Below are 17,834 nucleotides of genomic sequence, written 5' to 3'. Positions count from 1 at the left end.
CCTTTGGCTATTTGGGGTCTTTTGTTGTTCCATATAAATTTTAGGATTCTTTGTTCTATTTTCCTTAAAAAATGTCATTGGGATTGGGATTGAGATTGGGATTGCATTGAACCTGTAGATTGCTCTTGGTAATATGGACATTTTAACTTTGTTTATTCTTCCAGTCTGTGAGCATGGAATATCTTTCCATTTCTTTATGTCTTCTTCGATTTGTTTCAATAATGTGTTATAGTTTTCAGTGTATAGGTGTTTCACCTCCTTGGTTAAATTTATTCCTAGGTATTTTATTCTTTTTGTTGCAATTGTAAATGGGATTGTATTATTGACTTCTCTTTCTGCTAGTTCATTATTAGTTTATAGAAATGCAACTGACTTTTGTAAGTTGATTTTGTACCCTGCAATTTTGCTGTAGTTGTTGATTATTTCTAATAGTTTTCTAGTGGATTGTTTAGTGTTTTCTATATAGAGAATCATGTCATCCACAGTGAGTCACTCTACTCTTTAATTAGAATTCAATACTTTTTCTTTTGGGCCCTCTCAATAAATGTTTAGCACAGTATCAATAAGACTATTGCTGGGACCGGCGCGGTGGTGCAGCAGTTAAGTGCACACGTTCCTCTTCGGCAGCCCGGGGTTTGCTGGTCCAGATCCTGGGTGTGGACACGGCACCGCTTGGCAACCCATGCTGTGGTAGGAGTCCCACATATAAAATAGAGGAAGATGGGCATGGATGTTAGCTCAGGGCCAGTCTTCCTCAGCGAAAAGAGGAGGATTGGCAGCAGTTAGCTCAGGGCTAATCTTCCCTCCCCCCCAAAAAGACTATTGTCCCCTGCCCCGACACACATCTTTTTTTAACACTATTTTTTAGAGCAGCTTTAGGTTCACTGCTAAATTGAGAGGAAGGCATAGAGATTTCCTATATTGGCCCTGCCCTGAAATATGCAGCTCTCCCTATTTTACACGTCTGTGAGCTCTATAAGGACCTGTAAATGCCATAAGGACTTGGGTCCTTTCCAAGTTTTTGAACCCCCAGCAATTAGCACAGTGCTAGAGAATTAATAGATACTGAATAAATGTTTAATAAAGTTGGAAAGTGTACAACGTGGTACTTTGGAGATTAGCAATAAATATAGATTTTCTTCCATCTCTTAAAGGTGGCTAGCCTGGAGGTGAGAGCAAACCCTGGACTGCTTATAGGGTATGCGCTTATTTAACAGGGGGAGAGTGGAGTGTTTTCCTCCGAAGGGGCCATTGTGAGACCGCAGCAGAAAGTTAAGGCAAGTTTGACTTGTTGGGCTTGAGGTAATTATGCATGACCTCCCTTTAGAGTACCTTTTATGTAATCCAGCACTTCATTCCTCTATCTGAGTTGGTCACCATTATTCCACAGGTAACACTCTTATTTGTACAAAGGAGGCTCTAAGTATAAGTTCATTGAGGGTGTGGAATCTCCCGCAAGAGTCCAGCACAGTGTTGGGGATTCAGCAGACGATAAAGCTGACACTGACCCCTCCTTCTGTGCCAGGTACTCTTCTAAGCTCTTGACACGTATTAGCTCATCTAGTCCTTACAACCACCATCCGAGGAGATGGTACTATGATTATCCCTATTTTATGGATGAGGAGCTTGAGGCGCTGGGTAAGCAGCTTGACTAAGTTTAGAGAGCTGTTAAGTGAAGAAACCAGGATGCAAAAATCAGGCAGTCTAGTCTGTGCTCTCGGTTATACAGCTTAACCTTTTAAAATCTTATGTTTCTCTCTGAAAAACAGGGCCAATGGTTGTCTCTTATACCTGGCATACAGTAGTCACTGCACAAATTTCAGGGTGACAAAAGACGACTCAACTGTTAGATTATATCTGATTCCCTAGTTTTCCCTTCACCCTTCATTTCCAACAGGTCAGCCAGCCTGTAGGTCTCCTTGCCCAAGCAGTTTGGCAGGGAACACAGAGTTTTCTGTCTCTCATAGTCTTCTAAACCAGAACAAACTAAAGGTACGTGGGCTGAATTTAATTTCTGGATATTTTATTTGATCTGTACACTCTTTTGAGGAAAATTTGAATTAGTTGCCAACATTAACTATAGGGACAGAAAACAGATGAGTAATTGCCAGGGGCTGGGGAAGGAGGAAGAAGTTATATTCAAAGGGGCAGGGGTGAAGGTTACATAACTATATGCGGCTGTTAAAACTCATAGAATTGTACACTAAAAAGAGTGAATTTTACTGTGTATAAATTACACGTCAATAAAATTGGGTCTTAGAGATGGTTTCCCAGGCAATCTGGGTTTCTGACGTTGAGACGTGTCCCGCATTGAGCTCTCTTCCTTTCACTCCTAGCCACTGGCTAGCAGGTGCCCCACCACCACTCAATTCTCTGTTTCCAGAGCAGTTGCACTGGAGGCCATTTTTTACCCCAAGTGGCAGCAACTGCTACTGAGTGGCTGGAGTTAGGGAAAAAAATTTTTTTTAAAAAAGGAGAATTGGTAGAAAATAGGAGGCTGAGCGGGGGAAAAAGAGAGGCAAAGCAGTGAAATGAGACAAGAGGAAATAAAAAAAGACCTGATTTTCTTCTCTGCTTCCAAGTAGACCTGGCAGAAGCCAAGGAGTAGACGACTGGACAGTCCTAACTAAGGTGGACCAAGCCAGAGCTGTGGGACAAGCAAGCCGCAGAGATGCTGTGTTTTCTAGGGCTGTTTTTCTAATTCTTTCAGGCTAGAAGATCTTGGGGAGGGGACAGAAAAATTTATTTTTGATCTTGGATCACTTAACTGGATACAAGACCTACTTAGTTGGTAAAAACAAGCTCCCACGAAGCAGTCCCTTGCTCTCCTTATCCAGGGGATCCCTGGAGGGGTGATGTGCACCGTGGGGGTGGGACACTGTGGTTGGGAGAACAGGCTGAAGAAGAGTATTTGTTTACTTTCAGCAACCCTGACAAGTCCTCCCCTACCCCAACCCCATGTTTCCCTGGGATGCTCTGCCAGATATTTTTACACCAATTATGTCCAACCTGGAAGGCTGTGGTCTACAGTGAAGGCTGCCCGACAGTAGGAGAACATCTCCATATTCAGTGTAAGGATCTCTAATACTCAACTCCCGGTTGCTCAGTGGGTCAGGTGTCCTCATCTTTTGGTACCTTACTGGTCTCCGAAGTATCTTGGCTTCTCAGCCTGAATTCACTGCATGCCCCCATCCATCCATCCATCTATCCATCCTTCAGTTCAACAAACAGATATTGAGACCTAATACATGCCAGGCATCAATCTAGATGTGAGAATACAGGAGTGAGCATGGCAGACAAAAATCCTGTCCTTAAGGGTTTACCTTTTAGTGGGGGAGTGGAGCAGATAGTGAAAAAGTAAAGTTCATGTCAGATTGTGATACTTGCTATGGTAAATAATGAAGCCAGAAAGGAAACAGGTGGGGGAGGGGGTCTGATTTAAAAGAGGTAGTTCGGGAAGGTGAAATTTGAGCAGAGATCTGACGATTGTGAGGGAAGGAGTCACGCAGATATCTGGGGCGGGTGTGTTCTAAGCACAGAGAATAGCAAATTCCAGCCCCATCCAGGGCACAGGTGATTTTCAGGGGCTGAGATGAAAGATGGGGAAGGGACACGTACTTTTCTTTCCTAGTTGCAATAAGCATATAACAAATTACTACAAACTAAGGCAGTGTTTTTCAAATGTTTCTGACAGCTACCCAGAGTAACATATTTATTTTATGTTGCCAATATCCATGTACATGCATCTAACAAGTTTCACAGACAGCCTAATTTTATTATATGTGATGCACTCTATTTTCTATTTCAAGTTAAAAAAAATGCTGGTTGTAACCCACTGAATTCAGTTCAAGACCTCATAGACTGCAACCTGGGTTTAACCAGGTTGATCATGGTCAGCCTCATTGGAAAAACCTTACCTCTCTCAGATTTAACATATTCCTAAGAGGTTGGGTGTCATCTTCAGGAGTCAGTTGCATTGGTAGAGCATGTGTGCCTGTGAGCTTGTGTTAGGGATGACATTGCTGCTCAGCTCACATTAACTCCAAGGTGACAGCTCAAACTAGACTCTCCTGCTAGTCTTCTCTTGATTATAGCAGGGTTGGTTCAGCATTAGAGTACAGGCCTGCAACATCCACAACCGGGAAGCCTTCTTCCTACCTCAGTGGGGATGCTGGCTCCCAGAGGCAAAGGAAGCTGGATGGAGCTCTTTTCTTGTAGCATGACTTTTGGAGGGTGAGAAAACGCCCCACAGGTCTGTACATACATACCCACATGTACATATGTGTAATTTCTTTTTTTGTGGGGCGGGGTGGGGTGGGGGTGGAACAGTTCCTTAACTGCCTCTAATATTTCTTGCCAGGTACAATTCCTGAGATCCACGTCTTCAGCTGTGCAGTGCTGCTGCGAATCTCATGGATGGCTCCAAGGGCAGAGGTCGGGAACTGCCCAGAGCAGCTGCCTGGTGCGCCTGCTCTGCCTGCTGACACCACCTGCTGTCTGCACTGCGCTCTGCCTGGGCCTGTCAGCCTATACTCTTGGGAGAAAGCTGAGAGCATTCTCCAGCCTTCTTCACCTCTGTGTAGTGCCTTCGGGATTCACACTGACATGGCTGAGGCCTCCACAAAGGACGGTATGAGGGTGTCTGGCTCCACTAAGTATCCAGAGCCTGCTGGGAGCTTATCAGAGGGGGCGAGGGGAGCAGATAAACTTAGCTAAGAATATGCAATGTAAGGTCAAGGGCCAAGGAAAGAGAAAAAGCACAGCTGGAAGAGTAAGAGAGGCTGCCGGACTCAATTACATCTGAATAAAGATGGCCAGGACAGAGGCCTCAGGGGATCTTATTTGTCTCCCTTGAAAGCAGTCTCACGGGAACCACTACGGGAAGAAACTGTTAAAGATAAAACAAAGGTATGAACTGAGATTGAATCTGAGGTCTAAAAACAACGGAAGAGAGTACCAGCAGTGGTCCAGGAAAAAGGCACCAGATTCCAGTAAGTGCAAAAAGCCTGGGGTGGGCAGAGCTGAGGGCAAGCCATTGTGCTGGGCAGCCCAGAGACTCAGAGGAGGATGCAGGTAGTCTAGTCTCATCCTTTAGGTCCAATTCTTAGCTGTTGCCTATGTGACAAAGGTCTGAAAGCAACGATCAAAACCTTGCTGTAACTTGGAAATTCTTGACCTATTGTGGAAATTAACTCTCTTTTCCTCTTTTTTAACATAAGAATAAACCATAACTCTTGTTACTACATTTGGAATTCTGTTTGAAGGAGGCTGAACAAACAAGATAACTAGAGTGAATTGAAATCTCTGGAAGGTATCAGATGTTTCGAAACAGTGGTGCTCAGAAAAACATGCTGTAATCCTGTTGACCCTCAAAGAATATCTTGTAGTTTGCTGAAGTTAGCCATGTTTTTCAAAAGTTGCTGATGGATTTTTCCCTTTGTGTAGGTAGTTAGTGACAAATTCTGGCTATTAAACAGTAAGATGAGAGGCAAACACACTAGATAAATCATTAAGTCCAACTATTTCTTCACAAATTATCTACTTTAAAACCAACCCAATGAAGAATAGCTCAGCAGTCGAATGGTTTAATAGGCATTTCGGGCAGTTTTAAAAACACCCGAGCTCATTAGATGTTAAGTATATTTGATACCATAAAATAATTCAGACATGGGAATTGGATATAAACATCGTAAGAAAAGGATGTCTTTGCTCAACAGACTATAGGAAGTAACCATCTGGAATAATTCTATGGTTAAAAAACCTGAGAGTCAGAGAGGATAACTGACTTGTGCAAGCCCAAGGTGTTAGAGAACACATTCAGAATTTTAACCTATGTCTCCGAACTCCTGGTTCAGTACATTGCCCATTAAACCACACTGCACTCTCTTAACGGACAGTCTGTTACGTGTCCTACGCGACCAACATCATCCCAGAAAAGTGGCATCACCGTGGGTTGTCAGCCAAGACACATGCTGACCAAGAATAACCTAAATGTATCAGTCACTGAAGCCCATTTTATTTGTGCCCCTTTTTGATGATAGCATGAGAGGCTCAAGACTAAATCCAAAGGACTACAAAACCTAACTGAATTAACGGGAGATTTAGAGAAAAATCACCTTGGTAAAGTGGCGGATCTCATGGGGATTTAGGTCAGAACAGCAGGTAACGCAGGAACAGCAAGCACAGCAGAGATGCTGTTTCTCAAACCTGAAGCTTCTGTATCATAAGGAACTGGAAAAGTTCACCGAAAGCTCCTTTCTCAAGCCTGAAAATTTGTTTTCTTTATCAGATAAAAACATGCAAAGGGAATAAGGGAGGACTCACAAGATATTTAGCATGAAAATATTCCTTCACAAGTAACTAGCAACTTGGAATTGAGACAGAAGAGGGAAATCCCAGCGTATGGACTGCTTATACCTTTGAGAGCAGAAAGTTAATTTTCTTTATTCATTGGAGGCAACCCAAACTTGGGAAATAACATGACAGTTTTGAGATTCATATTTTATTTACAAGTAAATGAAGAATGTCTCCTGTAAACTCTAATTTGGAATGAGAAGAGCAATATAAAGAAGTAGCTGCTGGCTCCACAGTGACGTGTGAAAGGAGTCCATGCCACTGTTTCTTTAACAATGCTTTCGTTATTCAAAAGGAAACAAAAAGCCACTTGATTTCTTCATGTTGCATATGTGAAAGAATTCAAAATAAAAATGACATTTCAAAACTCTGCAGTCTCTAGTCAAACACAAATGAGGTGACCAGGACGTCGCCTTCATTCAGTAACAGCCCCTGCTCCCCGAGAGCAACAGCGTCTGAGCAAAAGACCTAATACTCATCAAGAGTATCTGCGCGAGGAAGGGACAGACCTCGATCCTTCAGAGCCTGCACTTTCAGCTTCTCGGCTTCCAGCCTGGTCTGCTGTTCCACCCTTTGTTCTTCCAAGATCTCTTCAATAGACACTTGCTGGAGGGGTGTGTCACTCTCCTTTTCCAAGTCCTAGAGAACAAGCAGGTTGGAAAAACTTCAACTGATGACCAAGAATAGAACACAGTTACAGATCTAAAGGCAAACGGATTCCACTATCAGGCTTGGGTTATTTTTCGTAGCTGTGACAGAGCTGCTGGCTTTCTCCTGGGGACAGAGACGTTTTACAAAGAAATGGCCAGGAACACTACTACACGACACACTGCACGCATACTTCCATGAATGTGGTAAGAGGGATCAGTATCAGCGTGTATAACAAAGCTTTAGGTTATCCGAAGCCTTACATTAGTCAAGCACTACTTTTCTTTCTTTCTTTTCTTTTTTTTGAGGAAGACTAGCCTGAGCTAACATCTGTTGCCAATCTTCCTCTTTTTGCTTGAGGAAGATTGTCCCTGAGCTAACACCTGTACCCATCTTCCTCTATTTTGTATGTGGGATGCCTGCCACAGGCTGGCTTGATGAGTGGTGTGTAGGTCCATGCCTGGGATATGAAGCGGAGGGCATGAACTTAACCACTATGCCATGGGCTGGCCCTAATTTTTTTTTTTTTTTAAAGAAAAGTAGTCCTTGGGGCCATCTCCTCAACCCTAGAGAATCCAAGAGAGAAGTTACTGAGGCCAAGATGGCTTTAGATAAGTTTTGTTTTTTTACATTATCAAAGTCAGTTTAATTTCCAGGGGTCGTTGCTCAGTAAGAAGGTAGAGAACATTGATTCAAAGCAGCACCCCTCCAAAGGCAATAAACTGTCTCTCTGTTGCATTAACCAGGAGTCTTTAAATTATAACACAAAACTCCTTTCTCCTTATGGCAACAAGTCTTCTAGAGAAAACCTCAGCAGACCAGTTATATTACTAAACCAGTTTTGCCCCAATATGTTTCTCCACTATTTTTTTTGAGGAAGATTAGCCCTGAGCTAACTACAGCCAATCCTCCTCTTTTTGCTGAGAAAGACTGGCCCTGAGCTAACATCTGTGCCCATCTTCCTTTACTATATATGTGGGACACCTACCACAGCATGGCTTGCCAAGGAGTGCCATGTCCACACCCGAGAACTGAACCTCGAACCCAGGGCCACCGAAGCAGAATGTGTGCACTTAACCGCTGCACCACCAGGCTGGCCCCAGACAGGGTATTCTTATTTCTTATCCACCTTTATGACTTTCAATGACAAAATTCTGGGAAGGCATGACACACACAAACTCTCCACATGTTCCAGCCTACCATGGGATACTAATGTCCACATGGTGGCAAGGCCTCAGAACCCACAGGCTGTGACTATCAGATGCAGGACTCTCACAGAGGTTAGAATGAAAGCCACACAAATTATCTAAGCAAGCCCTGGCCTTGGTCAAATGTTGACTGCACCAGCAAAATATACAGTCAAGCGTAACCTGCCCTCACAACCCACGGGTAGCAGCTGAAGGGAAGATAATGTTCTGAGCTAAGTGTCCTGCCTCTTGGACTCGTCAATGTTATTCAGTCAGCTGTTCATGTGGTTACGCTGCTTCCCAACAACAGTCTTATGACTTTAGGCTGTGTGTATCATCACCTTTGAGGCAGCATCCAGGGAATTCTTAAGCAACGGAATGTTTGCAGAATCTATACGGCTTCTGGGTATGAGTGTCCCTAGGGTTGATACTTAATTTCTTGAAACTGACTATTGATTCATGTAACTATGTAAACATTCCTGAACCATATTTCTTTAGTGGTGCCACTGTAAAAATTCTGCAGCATCCAACCCATAATATATAAAAAGGAGCACTTTTCTCCACAAAATGGCTCCCAGGAAACAACAACTCTTCAAGAACAAACACAAGTTCACTTCTTCTCACATAAATATATGTCTATATAGGGGCACATTTGTGTCAATGTAACTGGCACAGAAAACATTTCTGTGATGTTTGTTACTATAAAACCAAAGCACAGTATATGTAAATATTTTAACTTAAATCTTTTCCCCAATAGCAAAGTAATGTTTCCTCTTTTAAAATTAAATTCAGAAAAGTAGAATAAAAAGGAAAAGATGATCACCCATAATCCTACTGCCCAGAGATGGGTTAGCCCCTCCTAATCTGCTGGCAGACCGCTTTACAGTCCTTTCCCACCCTGACTTCCCCACACCCCTGGTTCTACAGTGCTTTATTTCACCCTTTACATAATACAAGGAGATGACAACTTCTGCTGCTTAAGCATGCAAGAAATGATAAACTGAACCCAAAATACCAACCACAAAAATCTTTTAAAAATTAGAAAAAGACATTTCACACATTTCATAGCAGCACTTGGGCAGTACTAATAGTATTAATTAGTCATTTCTAGCTAACTGTTTCAACATGAGATTCTGCATCAACCTGACTCTGGCAGAATTATCTGCTTACTTTCTTATATATCACATAGTTTTCTGATACTTGTGTATGTATATATGCATACATGTATGTGTATGTATGGATGGTTGTGTGTACGTACACATACACACACAGACACGCAAAAAGATCTACAGTAACATTTCAGAAGACACGATTTAACTTTTCACCTGCCAGCTGGTCTTCCTGGCACAGAGACACAGGGACCTCCTCCTTGGCCGTAAGCTAAGGATCCAGGTGAGGCTGAGCTCCACTCTCAGAACAGTTAACAGAAAGGCTTCTCCTACAGCCATTCTTTCCCCTTCCCCCTTTTTAAAAACATGGACATCACATTGTACATGCAATGTGTCTTTCCCTCGCCCAAACACTGCTAATTTACTTTATGTCATGAAAAAGTTGTAATCAATTGTTTAAATGACTGCAAAATATTTCAATGTATATAAACCATATTTTATTGAATTATTCTTCTCTGGATAGGTACCAAGTTTTTCAGTTTTCTGCTATTAGAGATAGCAGAAATAACATATTAATGAATACATTTGTATAGGATTGTATTTTTTATGATATCAGGTAAAATCAATGATATTTTGCTGCTAATAGGATCAAAATCTTTAAAATGCCAAGAGGCACTGAAACAAAGTTAATTATTTTCTGTGCTTTCCTAAGCTAATTTGGTGGTCTCCTGTGAGAAGCTGGGTGAAATGTGGAAAATCTAATTTTTCCTTCTTGAAGAGACAAAAAGAAACCTAACTAGCATGATTATCAAGACCCAGAGCAGCTTAACAGTTTTCACTTACTATTTCTCCTAGTAGGACCACATTTTCTCCTCTGACTACAAAAATCCCTCGAGGAATATCGCCGTACTTCTTGCCCACGTGAATACGCTCCACAGTCTGATGCAGCACTAAGTTAGCTATAAGTGTATGGGGAGGAAACAACGACATTTACTTCAAATTATTGGGCAAAGGTCCATAACTCAATCAGTTATTTTGAGTAGAAAAGATTTAGCTAAACATGATTTCCAAACTTTCTGATTCTGGGAAAAGCTAACATTTCAAACAATCTTCTCCTATTTCATTAAGACACACCACGTAGGAGACTTTAAAACGATTACAAACTGAGAGACGATTTGTGAATACATTGCACTAATCCGTGGATGATGGTGGGAATAAGTTAACAAAATTAAATTCCTTTTATCAGTTAATTGCTAACATCAACATGACTGTAAGAAAATATAAATGAGTAGGGCACTAGGAAGACCCCAAAGCCTAAACAGCTGCAGAGATTAACACTCTGGTTTTTTAGAAAGAAACAGTGTTTCTATGTTGTGTGGGAATGCGTATGTGATGATTTCCAAAGATTTAACTTTGTTTCAGTACTTAAGATTCATTTAAGCCAATGCAGGTACCCCTGTGTTATGATACAGCAATAACCTATTTTTTCATTTTGTTAGATAACCATACCTGGTAATCTGAGAGTAAAGTCAGTATTTACTACTTTTCCCTCAAAGCAGTCTGATGCATTTGACTTAAAATTTAGAACTTCAATCTGTTAAGAATAATCATTTTTCTTCTTTCAATTGGTAATATTTGTCATATTTGAAGAAAAGCAGATATCTAAGTTCTTATCTTCTATCATTCTTACAAGTATTTCAATTATATTGTTTTCTCTTCATGCTCAAGTCCACTGACCTAGCAGATGGCCAACAAATGTTGATATGAACTGTCCTTGAAACAGAAGCAAATAGAGATCTCTGTAGAAAAATGCTGGATGCAAAACAAACACGGAGACTCCTGAGTCTGAAGTATCCCTAAGTGTAATATCTTGAGCTTAACGTTGTGGTCTCTAAAAAGCTTCAGGAAATGCCTTCTACCACGTTTTCAGTGGACGGGGAGGGATTATCTTCAGTGCAGGAAGTGCTCTGAAGAGTAGCTGCACCCAAGCCAATGTACAAACGAGCAGCTTTTTCAGGGGACTGAGTCCACGTCTACCATTTGGCTCCCTCTAACGGGGAAAATAAAATAGGCCAAACATTGTAATCCCATGTTTTAGTGAAAACCAGTTTTAGAAATACAAGCTTATAAGTACAAGCTTTTGAACCACCTAACCATAATTTAGAAAACAATGATGTAATGACTCATAATAGTATTCTATTATGCCTGACATGGAAAAAAGTTGCAGATAAATTTCAACACGAAATAACAAGCATACAATGGGCAGCCCTTATTATCCAGCGTATAAGAGAAGTCCATAACTAATACATACCAAATTGATCAATGCTTCTTAAAAAGCCTATCAGTGTCCTTCCATCTCGAAGCAGGACCAAGTGCTTTTCTGGAGGGAGGAAAAAAGATCTTCAAAAAATAGCTGCAGTGAGTTTAAAGGGTAACAACAAAAATGAAATTAATAGTTTAAGCCCTACTACTTCCGCTTCTAAGGTATTTACAGAGAAGTTCGTTGGGAAATTAGAGGGATGACCAAGACAGCCTTGCATTCACATTAGAAGATCAGTGGTGACAAGAATCAGAGCAGTGTCGCAGAGTGGGAAAAGGACTGCGTGAGCAGTCAGGAAGCCCGACTGACTGGCTCTAGCTGCTGCTGCTTGACAGTTAAACCCTCTCAATGTTACGTTCAGTTTCTATATCTGAAAATTGAGACATTTAGTCTAGTGATCTTTAAGATCTTAATTCTAGAATTATTTTCCCCTCAACTTAGAGGAGCTTCTGTTTAACACCGTGGAATCAGGGAAGGCTGAAATAAAAATAATGCCTCAGATGTGTCAAATGAGGATGCTGATAATAAGCTAGAGCAAAAATTCAATAATGTTTATTAATGTGCTCTCTAGGGCCTAGAGGTACATTAGAGAATAAGATTCAGAAAGTCACCAACTTTATGAACATATATTCCTGGTGAAGGAAAGCAAACAAATAAAAAAATGACCTACTGTGATTGGTACAATGGAGATAGCAGGATGGTTTGATGAAGAGAGGGGAAGTCGCTACAGAAGAGAGGTGGCTAGAGAAAACCTCTCTGAAGAGGTGACTTTGAGCTGATACTGAAGGACAGCAAGCCAGTCACTAGAATAGCTAGCAAAATTCATTCATTCATTTCTTGAGTGCCATGCATAAAGTACTTTCTAGATGCAGAACAGAGGAAGAAGACAGTGAGTCTTCCCTGAAGGAATTGTCTTCCTTGGGCTATAATTAAGAGCCATAAGATTGCAAATCTTAATTATACGAGACTGAGAGAAACTCTATCTAGCCAGAGGAGGTATCTGAGTTGGACCTTGAAAGGTAGATGTTTTGGCCATAGGAAAAGTGACAGGGAAGGGGAAGAGGAGGGAAATCTGTAATTCAGACAAGAGGGAAAACAAAAGGCTAAGTATTCATGTTTGACTAAAAGTTGAGGGTGTGAAGGGAAATAGAAGACGAAGTCAGAAAGGTCTTGGGAGCAAGATGAGTTTGGATGTGACTTCATAGGGAATAAGAAAACTTTGAAGACTGAACTGGCAGAAAAGGGAGAGCAGTTACGAGGCTATTCCCAGAGCCTGAGACATGAAGAAGAGACCTGAATCAAGGTAGAGAGGGAAAGGGAGAGGATGAGAGGATTAAAACTGTGCATTTATAAGTGATGGGATTTGTCAACTAATTGAGTTTGTATATGTGGGTATGTGTGAGAGAGTGGGGTGCTGAAGAGATGAGTTAAAGACGACATAGGAATCTTGAGTCACCATGTCAGGGAGGACCATTTACCAAAAGTCGGGAGTAAAAGAAGCAAGCTCAGGGTGGAAGGTTATTAGCTGTTTGTGATTCTGAAGTGCTATCAGGACACCTATGCAGACAAGTCAACAGGGAGTTGGAAATGTAAGACTGGAATGCCAAAGAGGTCAGAATTAGAGCAATTTTGGATAAGTCCACAAAGAGGTAATATAACTATTAAAGGCCAGGAGATCTCCTGGAGATTTAAAGAAAGAAGCAGGCCAAAGATGAAAACTGAGACTGTCTATTTTAGGGAAGAACAACAGTTGGAGAGATAAGAAAATGAGTAAGGACCATTGTTGGAGAAATCAAGAGAAGAGAATTAAGAATCCAGTGGTAATAGTATTACTGTGCTGCAGAGGGGCGGGAAGAGCTCAGAAGAGTGCATCAGACTGATGCCTTTTAATAATGTAACTTCAGTAGTGCATTGACAACAAAATTTGATTTCCAGTGGTAATAGAGGCAGTCTATTGCAGGTGGTCAGGAAGTAGAGTTGAAATGGAGGTGATTAAAGAGGTTTCGGGGTAAAAATATGAAAAAGGGATGGGATTTTGATGGGGAGACACAACTGAGAAAAAAATTGAGATGGAGGGACATGAACATACATGAAAGGAGGGATCCAGGAAGAGAAAGAGAGACCATATGAGAGAAAAAGGATATTAACAGAAGAAGGTTCCAGATGCAGTGGGAGGAAAGAGTAATAAAAGAAAGAAACTGAATGGGAGGACTACTTTCTACTTAAAGGAGAAGATGGGTAAAATACAGAAAGACTGAGGAGAGAGGAGGAAAGTGTGTGTGAAGGGGACAATGAAGGGTGCATATAAAGTGGCTTCAAACTTTTCAGTAGAGGAGGGGGCTTGGAAACTGTAAGAAGGGGTTAGAGGACTTAAGAGTAAAAATTATTTTTATTAAAGTGGCAGAATGTGTTAGGGACCTCAAATAATTCAGATACATAACAAGAGAGGTGAGGGCTAAAGGGCATTCTCATTCAGCTAAAATGGAAGATTTCATTACACATCACAGAAAGGCTCGTACAGTGGTTATTCATATATAAATTTGGTCCAATTTACAACACATTTCCTTTCAATAGCAAAATCACTAATTTGGGTTTAAAAAATGATTTCAGACAATGATAAAAAGAGAATTTAATCTTAGACTCCTTTAATTTGCATACATAGTAACTGTAGATATAGTTGTAACTTGTTCGGAACTGTGTGTAAGCCACTGTGCAGCAATTACAAGTTAACGAGACAGATCACACTATTAAAACGATTAAAAAAATGTTGCTAGAGGAATAACTCACAGATGAGAGCTTAGAAAAAGGAAAGACAGGACAATTCTAAGTGGCTCTTCTGTTTTACAGGCCTGAGCTCCTCTTCAGGACGACGGCTAAGAATAAGGGAGGTCTTCTTAGAAAAAGCAAAAGAAAACTGTCTAATAGAAAAAAAGGAAGTTTGAAGTGACTCAGTTTTTCCATAAAAGTCAATACCTTGTCTGGTAGTGGTCTCTACTACCACAACCTAACGTGCTAAAGACCTCACCGTAAAAGAAGACTGCAAATGACTACACAGCATAAAGCCTAAGTTTACTGCAATTAAGTTCAATTGCTGTTGTCTTACTATTTTCGTTTCTCGATGAGTCTCTTCTCTAAGTATTATCATCCATCCACCAGTAACAACCTGGTACTTCGAAATACCGCAGGTGGAAGACAATGGACCGGGCCGGGAGGGAGCGGGCGCAACTTTCGCATCTGGGCCTCAGCAGCCGCGTCCCTCGGAAGCAGGAATGAATTCGACAGCTAGTGCCTCACCAGCCCCGGGACTGGTGGAGACTGCGAAGGGCAGCACAGAGATAGGAGGTGGGCAGACGGTGTGTCCCGTGGCTCCTCCATCCCGTGGAGGACGTCAACGCCCAACATTCACCACTGTGCTAAAAGCACACTGCGCCCCCGCCCCAGACTCAGTCTACGAGCTCTCTCCGAAGAGGCACATGCCCGGGAGGAAGGGTCTCACCCCAGACTTCGCCCGGAGGAGATGAGCTACTCACTGTCGATGTCCTCGATGAGGCTGGCAGTGCCGGGCATATAGTTCATTTTGAGCTGAGATAAGGCTGCAATGTAGCGGCGGTGGCCCACTGCGTGCAACACCTGCTTCCTCCTACCGCAGTCGCCGCCTGGGCGGGACCGGGACACACAGCCGAACCTGCACCAGGACGTCTGCCCCGGCTTTCAGCAGCCGGGGCCCGCCGGAAACTCCTCCATATTACCCCCACCCACTTCCGGTATCACGTGGTCGTCCTCAGGAAGAGGCGGGACCGTCATGGGGTCTGCACGCCCTTTCCCCATCCCTTTTAAGAGGGAGGAGAAATTTAGGTTGACTAGATGGTGGGAAAATAAGTTCTCCCTTTTAAGAAACACAGTGCCGCCCCTCCTTTCCCTGCTGCCTAGACCCCAGAGTCGCGGATCCCCGTGCCTCAACTCTCAGCACTCGGCAGCCGAAGGGGCGGGACCGGGCCTGGGATTGGCTGTCCCCGGCCGACCCCCTTCACTGTGGTCCAGTCCCTCTAGCCCGCAGACGCCTGCGCAATGGGCCGGCCGTGGGGGGCGGGAAGCACTGCGGGGCAGTGGAGCCCATGTCGGCCTTGAGGCGCTCGGGGTACGGCCCCAGTGACGGTCTGTCTTATGGCCGCTACTACGGGCCTGGGGGTGGAGATGTGCCCGTGCACCCACCGCCGCCCTTATATCCTCCTCGCTCTGAACCTCCCCAGCCTCCCGTTTCCTGGCGGGGGCGCGGGGGCGGCGCGGCTGAGACCCCCTGGCCGGGAGACTGCGGAGGAAGCGATGGCTACTATCCGTCTGGAGGCGCCTGGTCGGAGCCTGGGCGAGCTGGAGGAAGCCACCAGGTAAGCTTTGCGCCGTCTCGCCGGGGAGATCCGATCGGCGAGTGTTTGGGGTGAGGGCCATTGGGATTGATGTACCTCCAGAGTTCGTAATGGATCGGATTTCATATTTGTTTTCCTTAGGGGGTTGGAGATACAAGCTGGGATCGTGGGTGGGGGGATGTGCTTGTGTTCTCTTCGCCCCTCCTCTTCTGCTTCGACCATAATAAATGTGTCTATTACCGTTGAAAAAGGAGAAAATCCTGTGCTGACTTGCTCAGCTAAGTAGCAGGCTGGGGAATCTCCCGCCTTGGAACGATGTTGGGCTGGGGGGACCTGGCTCTGCGTTTGGAGTCAAACAATTTATCCTGCGTGGCTCGTCAGGCCGGCTCTCCCCGAGAAGGGAGGCGGCTGCAGCCCCCGCCGTCACTCAGAACCCCTCCCGCGGAGAAGGAACAGGAAGGAAGGGGAGGCTGCTGATTTAGCCCTTTGCCCTACTGCTTTGCCCCGGATTGAATCATGCATAATCAGTGTTAGAAAGCACCTTTACCTGGATTGTTTTATTTAATCTTCACGGCGACTGGAACGTAAATGTCATTACAGCGTCCCTATTTTACGATTAAAGACCCATTGGCTCTGAGAGGTTAACTCACTTGTTCAGTAAACTCAGACCTATAACGTTTTTTTCCTGCCGGAAATATACCTCTGTTTTGTTAATGTGGTATTCTTAGTAAAGAATTATTGTTATATGGTGGGGGGGCACACCTCTCTTTTCGTTCAGGAATTATAACATCCTTATTGGTTGAAAATGTAATAGTGCAATTCCCATACATCGTCGGTGGGGATGTAAAATGGTTCAGTGCTTTGGAAAATAGTTTGGCAGTTCCTCAGAACGTTAACATAGAGTTAGCATATTACTCAGCAAGTCTGCTCCTAGATATATAGCCAAGAAACTGAAAACATATGTCCACGATAAAACTTGTATATGCGTGCTCATAGCAGCATTATTCATAACAGCCAAAAGGAGAAATAACCCAATGTCCATCAGTTGATGAGTAGATAAAATATGATATATTTATACAATGACGTTATTTAGCCATAGAAAGAAATGAAGTACTGATAGTTTCTGCAACACGGATGAACCTTGAAAACATCATGCTACATGAACGAAGCCAGTCACCCAGACCACATATTGTACGATTCTATTTAAATGAAATGTCCAGAATAGGCAAATCTGTAGAGAGAAAGATTAGTGGTTGCCAGGGGCTGGGGGATTAGGGACGTTGGGGATGATAGATAAAGGGTATAGGGTTTCTTTTTGCGATGATGAAATGTTCTGGAGTTAGGTAGTGATGATGATTGCATAGTTTTGAATATACTAAAAACCGTTGAATAGTACACTTTAAAAGGGTGGGTTTCATGGTGTGTTAGTTGTATCTTTAAAAAATTACGTGAGAAAAAACATTTAGTAGTAAGAGGTTAATTGTGAAGAAAGGTCCATATTTTCTCTATGTAAATTTGGAATAAGTAGGCCCACAGACTTTAATCCCACGGTAGAGTAGAGTGATGAGATGCTTGGCCTATAAGTAGCAAACTAGACCAAAGGTCAATTCAAGGGAAAGAGGAAAGGACCATTAAACTGATGACTTCTACTTGGGCCTCCTATATTATTAAAACAAAAGTATGTTTTGGGGATAAGGTTAGAGAAGTTATGATTTTAGTTTTGTGTAGGGGGTTGTAAGGTATGGTTGAGTGTAGGTGTGCGTATATAGGGTGGTTCTCGGCGCTGTAGGAGTTGGACATAAAGCTAGAATGTGTAATGGGTCTTTGCAAACCATTCCAAGAGTTTATCTTT

The 17,834-nt window shown here is 42.8% G+C and overlaps 2 protein-coding genes across 5 annotated transcripts in view; one reads left to right on the top strand and one right to left on the bottom strand.

Moving 5' to 3' along the window:
* Positions 1-6,418: 6,418 nt before the first annotated feature.
* Positions 6,419-15,597, bottom strand: LSM1 (LSM1 homolog, mRNA degradation associated). The gene is made up of 4 exons (XM_001493208.6): positions 15,149-15,597; positions 11,610-11,678; positions 10,142-10,257; positions 6,419-6,993 (listed from the first exon to the last, which is right to left on the bottom strand). The coding sequence occupies exons 1-4, from the start codon at positions 15,192-15,194 to the stop codon at positions 6,823-6,825; spliced, it is 402 nt and encodes a 133-aa protein (XP_001493258.1). The 5' UTR covers positions 15,195-15,597; the 3' UTR covers positions 6,419-6,822.
* Positions 15,481-17,834, top strand: part of BAG4 (BAG cochaperone 4) — a 35,487-nt gene continuing 33,133 nt past the window's right edge. For 2 of the 4 annotated variants that reach the window (XM_023630617.2, XM_001493179.4), the window contains exon 1: positions 15,605-16,003. In XM_023630617.2, the coding sequence (XP_023486385.2) occupies positions 15,734-16,003 (270 nt within the window). In that variant the 5' untranslated portion in view covers positions 15,605-15,733. Of the gene's footprint in view, positions 16,004-17,834 lie in introns of all 4 variants that reach the window. The other 2 variants (XM_023630616.2, XM_070253072.1) reach the window with 2 other exon arrangements.

Source organism: Equus caballus, chromosome 27, assembly GCF_041296265.1.
Source record: "Equus caballus isolate H_3958 breed thoroughbred chromosome 27, TB-T2T, whole genome shotgun sequence".
Lineage (NCBI taxonomy): Eukaryota > Metazoa > Chordata > Mammalia > Perissodactyla > Equidae > Equus > Equus caballus.
Note: the sequence above shows the minus strand (reverse complement) of the source record. Positions and strands in the feature narration are given on the sequence as shown.

Excerpts from the sequence above, each read along its gene's own strand:
- LSM1 (XM_001493208.6), bottom strand. The coding sequence starts at position 15,194 with ATGAACTATATGCCCGGCACTGCCAGCCTCATCGAGGACATCGACA. Across the intron at positions 10,258-11,609 it reads AAGAAGCATTGATCAATTTG|CTAACTTAGTGCTGCATCAG; the intron begins GTATGTATTAGT and ends ATACACTTATAG. Across the intron at positions 6,994-10,141 it reads TGGTCCTACTAGGAGAAATA|GACTTGGAAAAGGAGAGTGA; the intron begins GTAAGTGAAAAC and ends CTTGTTCTCTAG.